The 8,672-nt window shown below is 44.1% G+C and overlaps 1 protein-coding gene and 1 long non-coding RNA gene across 2 annotated transcripts; one reads left to right on the plus strand and one right to left on the minus strand.

Annotated features, from left to right (window-relative positions):
• The first annotated feature begins 171 nt into the window (after window positions 1-171).
• LOC133490794 (apelin receptor B-like) lies at window positions 172-2,594 on the plus strand. Its single transcript, XM_061801291.1, has 2 exons — window positions 172-2,531; window positions 2,578-2,594. The coding sequence occupies exon 1, from the start codon at window positions 216-218 to the stop codon at window positions 1,284-1,286; it is 1,071 nt and encodes a 356-aa protein (XP_061657275.1). The 5' UTR covers window positions 172-215; the 3' UTR covers window positions 1,287-2,531; window positions 2,578-2,594.
• Window positions 2,595-7,635: 5,041 nt separating this feature from the next.
• LOC133490907 (uncharacterized) lies at window positions 7,636-7,994 on the minus strand. The gene is made up of 2 exons (XR_009792312.1): window positions 7,860-7,994; window positions 7,636-7,779 (listed from the first exon to the last, which is right to left on the minus strand). It is a non-coding gene; the product is annotated as an uncharacterized LOC133490907 (long non-coding RNA).
• Window positions 7,995-8,672: the final 678 nt, after the last annotated feature.

The raw sequence follows: 8,672 nt of genomic DNA on the forward strand, positions 1-8,672 counted from the left end.
GTCTCAATGAGTTCCAAAACAGTGGGCGTGTTCCCACTGAGAGTGGGCGGGGGTGTTGTGAAGTGTGTGTGTGTGTGTGTGTGTGGGGGGGGGGGGGGTGTTACAGCGCATCCTGCTGCTTGGAGGGGAGTCGGTGGGTGGGTGCGTTTTCTATAAGAGTGGGCAGATCACACACACAGCGACACACTCCACCGCCAGCCTGAGAAAGAAAAGCCATGGACCCGACCGACAGCCCGTACGAGTACTACGACTACGAGGAGACCGACAACTCCACCATGTGCGACTACTCCGAGTGGGCGCCGTCCTACTCGGTCATCCCGGTGCTCTACATGCTCATCTTCATCCTGGGCCTGTCCGGGAACGGCGTGGTCATCTTCACCGTGTGGCGGGCACAGGGGAAGCGGCGGGCAGCCGACGTCTACATCGGGAACCTGGCCCTGGCCGACCTGACCTTCGTGGTCACGCTGCCCCTGTGGGCGGTGTACACAGCCATGGGCTACCACTGGCCCTTCGGGGTGGCCCTGTGCAAGATCAGCAGCTACGTGGTGCTCCTCAACATGTACGCCAGCGTCTTCCTCCTCACCTGCATGAGCTTCGACCGCTACCTGGCCATTGTCCACTCGCTGTCCAGCACCCAGCTGCGCACCCGAGGCCACATGCGCGCCTCCCTCGCCGCCATCTGGACGCTGTCGGGCCTCCTGGCTGCGCCCACCCTCCTCTTCCGCACGACCCGGCACGACCCGGACAGCAACCGCACGTCTTGCGCCATGGACTTCGGCCTGGTGGTGACCAACAAGCGTCAGGAGGGCTTGTGGATCGCCGGGCTGAGCATTTCGTCATCCGCCCTCGGGTTCCTGCTCCCCTTCCTGGCCATGATGGTGTGCTACGGCTTCATCGGCTGCACCGTGACGCGCCACTTCAACACCCTGCGCAAGGAGGACCAGCGCAAGCGGCGGCTCCTGAAGATCATCACCACGCTGGTGGTGGTCTTCGCCGCCTGCTGGATCCCCTTCCACGTAGTGAAAAGCGCCGACGCCCTCTCCTACCTGGACCTGTTCCCGGCCACCTGCGCTTTCCTGCACTCCCTGCTTCTGGCCCACCCGTACGCCACCTGCTTGGCGTACGTCAACAGCTGCCTGAACCCTTTACTCTACGCCTTCTTTGACCTGCGTTTCAGGTCGCAGTGCCTGTGCCTGCTCCACCTCAAGAAGTCCCTGCACGCCAGCCCCGCCAGCTCATTGTCATCCCAGAAGACGGAGGCGCAGTCTCTGGCCACCAAGGTCTAGCACACCTCGAGGACTCGAATCATCTCTCGGTGCTCATTTCCTAGTTCTCGACTCCGTGGACTACAGACTTTGGAGAACTTTGAAGTAGACTACGTGGAATGTATCTGCAAAACAGCCCGGGGTCTCTCTTTATTTCTTATGTTTGGTGGACTTTGTCTCAAATTTGCAACTGAAAAATGCAATAATTAGTTTTTTTCAAGATGTGGCAGAGAGTGGGGTTAAAAATTAGAAGTACTGTTTCAAATCCTGCACTCGTTGAAGTGAAAAAGTACCGACTGAAATGTACAAAAGACGTTTGCGTGCAAAATACTTTTCCTCTTTCATTATCTGACATCACGTGTTGCTGTTTTTAAAAACAAAGAGCTAGCTAGAATTGACGCTTCAAAACGTGCTCCCATAGCCTTGCTAATCTTGTGAACAGACTAACAAAACATGCTGAGTTTAGCTAAGGATCACAACGGAAAGAGCGTTTTACATTTTTCGGCTAGTACAAGAGAACACATTTGGCAAGAACTTTTTTTGTTAGTGCAGTTCTTGTAAATCAGGCCATGAATGGGGAATATCTTGCTTCTCTGAATCGGTTGCCCTTTCTTGTAAACGCTTTGTTGTTCCTCCGTGTTGCTGCTGTTCTCGTTTTTTTCCGTCGGCACAATCTCAACCAATCCAAATCTCAACTACATTTGATTTTACCTCTCTATTCACGTCTTTTTTCCCCACATTGTGTCGTCATCCAGACGTAGAAAAAAGCCCATTTTGACAAATGCTGCTTTCAAATGTAGGGAGTGCATACAAAAAGTCCTCACAAAAGATGATACCTTAAGTACAGTAGCCAAGTGTTTGTGCTTCACCTCGCCCCGCTTGAGGTGTGACAGCCTGCAGCGTGTGATAGTGTGTCAGTATGATTTGGTGGACTCTGATAAGCGGGGTAAAGAGAGACGGGGGTCTCGGGATGCAAGGAGGGGTGGGAGGTCTAGACGGGCGGACAGATGGCGGCTGACAAATGTTTTCAGACTGCCAGGACTGGGAGCCCAATTAAAAGGTGACTACTTTGACGGGCTGTGTGTGTGTGTGTGTGTGTGTGTGTGTGTGTGTGTGTGTGTGTGTGTGTGTGTGTGTGTGTGTGTGTGTGTGTGTGTGCTCGTGTGTTGTTAGCCTCGATGCATTTGTTTTCCTCGCAGAAACATTGTGATTTGCGTGCGTGTGCGTGTGCGTGTGTGTGTGTGTGTGTGTGTGTGTGTGTGTGTGGTGTGTGTGTGTGTGGTGTGTGTGTGTGTGTGTGTGTGTGTGTAAGATGCTTGTCGATGATTTGTAATAAAGAAACGTGAAAATCTAAAGATCCCCTTCGGTCTTACTGTGTTGCGTCTCACTCTATTTTTTGCTGGAATGCATTTTCTCTCCTCTCTTGAAGGTTTGCTTCTTCCTGAGGACGCGTTACTGGGAAAGGGAGGGGGGGGCGGCCCTCCCATTGTGTCGTGCGCTGGGGTTTCAAATCAAAGTTCTGTATACAGTATGTCTGCAGGAAATGCATGTTGGAATTCTGCTTCCCCTCCCAGCGAGGCATGCTTCTGTTCCTCATGCACAATCAACTCTTCCTCAAATGCTGATTTTTATTGGCATTTTTTTAAAAAAAAGTATATGCAAGAAAACAGGTTTGGGAGCTCTAAGTGGGAATGTTAATGAACGTGGACGGTATTGAGCTTCTTACAAGCATAATCGGGGAGACAGAAGGAGCAGCCTAATCCGGGTGGACTGGTTTTAAACTGGGAGTGGACTCCATGTCTGTTTGTGGTGGTAGTTAATTGCGACGTACGTCACAATCGATTCCCATCACCAGACTTCGTTTGCCAAAGGAAGGTCAGAGGTTTGAACAAAGCAGCCTCTTGACCGAAGAGTCCTGAATTTCAGCCCCCTAATTGGTGTCAGAAATTTACCCGCCTCTCAAGTGCATATAATAACGGTAATGATATTTTTTAAAATACAATATACTGTATTATAATAAATAATCCGAAGTTGCCAATGTATATACAATACATACGAGTATATAATATACAGTGAAGAAAATAAGTATTTGAACACCCTGCTACATGCCAAGTTCTCCAATTTAGAAATCATGGAGGGGTCTGAAATTTTCATCGTAGGAGCATGTCCACTGTGAGAGAGACAATCTAAAGAGAAAAATCCAAAAATCACAATATCTAATTTTTTTTAACGAATTTGTTTGATACAGCTGCAAATAAGTATTTGAACACCTGGGAAACCCAGTGTTAATATTTTGTATAGTAGCCTTTGTTTGCAATTACAGAGGTCAAACGTTTCCTGTACTTGTTCACCAGATTTGCACACACTGCTGGAGGGATTTTGGCCCACTCCTCCACACAGATCTTCTCTAGATCAGGCAGGTTTCTGGGCTGTCGCTGAGTAACATGAAGTTTCACCTCCGTCCAAAGATTATCTATTGGGTTTAGGTCTGGAGACTAGGTAGCCAGCCACGACCCATCTTCAATGCTCTGAGTGAGGGAAAGAGGTTGTTCCCCCAAATCTCACAATAGATGGCCGTGGTCATCCTCTCCTTAATACAGTTTAGTCGTCTTGTCCCATGTACAGAAAAACACCCCCAAAGCATGATGCTACCACCCCCATGCTTCACGTAAGGATGGTGTTCTTGGGATGGAACTCATCATTCGTCTTCCTCCAAACACGGTCAGTGGAATTATAACCAAAACGTTCCAATTTGGTCTCATCTGACCAGAAAACTTTCTCCCATGACTCCTCTGTATCAACCAAATGGTCATTGGCAAACTTAAGACGGGTCTTGACATGTGCTGGTTTAAGCAGGGGAACCTTCCGTGCCATGCATGATTTCAAAGCATGATGTCTTAGTGTATTACCAACAGTCACCTGGGAAACGGTGGTCCCAGCTCTTTTCAGGTCATTGACAAAGTCCTGTCGTGCAGTCCTGGGCTGATTCCTCACCTTTCTAAGGATCATTGAGGTGATATCTTGCATGGGGCTCCACTCCAATTGAGATTGACCGTCATGTTTAGCTTCTTCCATTTTCTAATGATTGCTCCAACAGTGGACCTTTTTTCACCAAGCTGCTTGGCAATTTCTCCATACCACTTTCCAGCCGTGTGGAGTTGTACAATTTTGTCTCTGGTGTCTTTGGGCAACTCTTTGGTCTTGGCCATGTTACAAGTTTGAGTCTTACTGATTTTATGGGGTGGACAGGTGTCTTTATGCAGCTAACGACCTCACACAGGTGGATCTGATTCACGATAATACATGGAGTGGAGGTGGACTTTTAAAGGCAGACTAACAGGTCTTTGAGGGTCAGAATTCTAGCTGATAGACAGGTGTTCAAATACTTATTTGCAGCTGTATGACACAAATAAATGGTTAAAAAAATCATACATTGTGATTTTCTTTTTCTTTTTAGATTTATTTCTCTCACAGTGGACATGCACCTAAAATGAAAATTTCAGACCTCTCCATGATTTCTAAGTGAGAGAACTTGCAATATAGTAGGGTCTTCAAATACCTATTGTCTTCACTGTATAAAAATACAAAGAGTATAAAAAAATCTAATAAAATATTTTGTAATTGAAATCAACTAAAAAATAAATCAGTAAGCTAAGGATAGTTTATAATTAACAAAATTGAAAATGTATTCAATAAAATCCAAAATATCACTTTAAATATGTCATTGAAACAAACTATATGTTCGAAAAAATAATGAGGAATAAAATCAAGAAAAAATGACAAAAATAAAAAAAGTTATAATTTTTGTCATCAAAGTAATTATATTCCAAAAACCCATTGTGATTAAAGCAATAAACAAAAAATTATACGATGCATAAAATACACTAAAATGAAAAGAATATATATTTATAATAGACAATGAAAAATTGTTGTGCCATTAAAATGAAATATAAATAGATTAAATATAACTATATACTCTAAAATATATATAACAACCACTCACCACACTGGAGGACAATTTAGTCTTCAATGAATTTAACATGCAAGTTTTGGGAATGTAGGAGGTAGCTAGAGTACCCAGTGGGGGGAAAAAAAAAACAATATCATGAGGAAACATATAGAAATATTTTGTCCTGTATAAAATAGAAATATGTCTGATTTCTTTAATGTGTCACTGTATCCTGAAGAGTTCAGCTGACAGAAAAACGTTTTCAATCACCTTGTATGTACAGCACACAATGACCGAATTCCCCGTCGACTCATCAGCTTTTATTGGCGGGGCCAATTTCAGCTCCATTTCACTGGAGACTCCTCGCCAAAGTATCCCTGACCTTTCTGCATCAAAGCCGCAACCTGCTGCGTAACATAACCTGCAAAGATTATTTTCACTGAGCTTTGTCATGAAGCTCGTGTTACGTTAACACTAAAAAAACATTTCACGGCGCGTGGACACTTCAGAGCTGCCATTTGGTGTCTTTGATCCACTTTTACTGCAGTCCACTTTTTGAAAAAGTTTTTTTAAGCAGTGTTTTCATTTCTTTGTGGTTAAAAAAAAAAAAACAAGTATTAAAGAACACGTGCATCATGTGGGGATGATCAAAAATTTGCTTTTTGCGACACTCCCCCAAGATTGGGCATTGCCTTTGCATTCCGTCATCAAAGACAACACAATTAAACACAAAATGTGTTTTTTTTTTAATGACGGTTTTTGTTATTAAGGGAGAACAAAAAAACAAACCTACATGGCCCTTTTTTGTAATTGTTGTAATCTGCCACATTTGAGGGTTTTCGAGAATGGATTGCCTTTTTGAGGTCATGCCATAGGATTCAGGTCAAGGCTTTGATTAAGCCACTCAAAAGTCGTCCTTTTGTTTTTCTTCAACCTTTCAGAGGTGGACTTGCTTGTGTGTTTTGGATCATTGTCTTCCTGCAGAACCCAAGTTTGTTTCAGCTTGAAGTCACGAAAAGATGGCCTGACATTCCCCATCAGGATTTTTGGGTAGACAGCAGAAAAGCAGCCCCTGACTTCCGCGACCATGTTTGACTGTTATGATGTTCTTTTCCTGAAATGCGCTGTTGCATGTACACTAGATGTAATGGGACACACACCTTCCAAAATGTTTGACTTTAGTCTCGTCAGAGTATTTTCCCAAAAGTGTTGGGGATCATCAAGACATCTTTTGACAAAATTGAGGCGAGAACAAAACAGCAGCACATATTGAGACATCAGTCTCTTATAAAGTGTGGACTCTTAGCTCTTTTTGTAATTATCTCTGTTTGATAACTAAAGATATGCGTACATTACGTGGAGACAGTTTTATTCGCGTTGTAGTTTCGTGACAGCTCCACAATATTGTGTGCATCCCTGATTACATCATTAATTCAGCCTGGGATACTTCAGTTCTTGTTGTTTCTCTACATTCCTCCACAGTGACGATGAGGTTTCCCTTCCCTTAAAGATATTAATGAAATCTAATCTTCCTAAAGCATAGTTTGATCTTGAAAAAAAAAAAATCAAATTCATATTTTTAAAAGTGTAATGTTCGAGAATAAAGTAGTTTTCATGAAAAAGCTGAACAAGATGCCTTTGTAAAAACATGACAAAGTAAACAGGGAGAAGGGAAGGGAAGAATCACATTTTAATAAAGTGAATAAAATATACATCATAATTCTAAAAGATGCCTTTATTTTTGTAATCGAACTTTATTCTCCCAAAAAATGTGCCTTGTGTTCTAAAAAAAATCCCTTTAGTCCTGTAATTATATGATTATCTAAGAATGTCTTAAAAAAAAAAAAAAAAAAGACTAAATAGGAATGAAAAATCATGCAGGGATGTCAGCCGCGAATGTATCAGAGCTTTTGATTGGCCCAAAGCTGAATTGGGAGGAGTCTTTAGTTCAGTGATTCAATTCTTATGTATGCTACGCTACTGTATTTTAATGTTGGTCATGATCAGTGGTTTTCAAACTTTTTGGGGCATGCCCTCCTATTTGGAGATTAACTTTTTCTGCCCCACCCCCGCACCCACTGAAATTTTCTCCAACGGGGGGGAGTACTGAAAATTGTGAAAGCAATGGTAGGCAATAGCACAGAAAATTGGAAAAAAAAATTGTCAAGGTGGGGAGCTGAAGTAATCCCGCCCCACCCCCAGTTTGATGGTTGTACATAGAGAATTATTCCCTTTTTGTTTTTTGTCGTTGGTGTTTAAAAAAAAAAAAAAGGTTTTGCTCATGTTTTAGTGCCAGTCCCCATCAAGTATCTAGGTATGCATTTTTTTTAATGATGCAACAAAATTTATTGCAAATTATTTTTGCGGATCACTATGAGAGAGCTCCCGGACCTCAGTTTGAGCACCGCAGCTCTATAAAGAGCAAAGGGGAAAGTTTTTGTAGGGGGGTAGCCATCAATTGTCATATCAATGGGTGGCCGCGCTATTGTTTGCTTTCCAGTCAGGCCCGCTGTGCGTGGCGAGCGCGTGTCCACGCTCCCATAAATCCGAAGCCAATAAAGCGCCCTGCACACAAAATAGACACAGGAAATCGTGGTGCATTTCTCCCCTGGTCCTACACAATGGAGGAGAAGCGGCAACCTGACCTGGAGCGCCCGGCGAGGCCTGGGGATGAGATCGGTGGGCCCAGCGTCGATGTGGCGAGACCCCAAGCTTCCTGACATAAAGTGTCGGGAGAGGGCAGGAAAGACAAAGGCCGGGTGAGCGAGTCAGGATTCCTGATCAGGGATATCCTGTCTTTTAACGGTTTCTTGCAGGCATCTTGTAGGACGGGAGTCTAGTTTTTGCACCAAAATACACAGAACCAGAAAACACCTCAAGTGACTAATAAGACGTCTCTTTCTCTCTCGCTCTCAAAGGCGCCATCATTAATGATGACACGTCGTTTCCGAGGCAGCGAAAGAAGAGCGGCTTTTCGAGAGAGACTCCGGATCTTGGCCTTGATGCCAGGGCACTAGTCAGGACAAAGCGTCCCTTCATCCCTTTATCAATCTCTGGCCTTCCCTTCAGGACCTAAAAGGAGGCTCTGTGACCTGCGGCGGGCTCGAGAGGCTCAGCTGCATGCCCTTCGTTGGTGGCAGGTAAAGAGAGCGCCGCAGTGATGGCCAACGTACTAACGACGACGAGTAATGATACAATTCCACTTCATTGGTGTCAGAACAAAAACATATTTACAACAAATAATGTATCTTTGTTCATCTATTGATGCCAGCGACGTACTGTACACAAATCATCTACCACTAAATGGCAGGAGGTCCAATTAACCTGCACATTCAAACTTATGAAAACAAACATATTAAAAAACACTATTCATGTTCTTGCTCCCAATGTCAAGAAATGTGAGGCTATCATATAACATCACTTTGAGGAAATAAAAACAAGACGTGTGCTTGTGCAGT

Source organism: Syngnathoides biaculeatus, chromosome 17, assembly GCF_019802595.1.
Source record: "Syngnathoides biaculeatus isolate LvHL_M chromosome 17, ASM1980259v1, whole genome shotgun sequence".
NCBI lineage: Eukaryota > Metazoa > Chordata > Actinopteri > Syngnathiformes > Syngnathidae > Syngnathoides > Syngnathoides biaculeatus.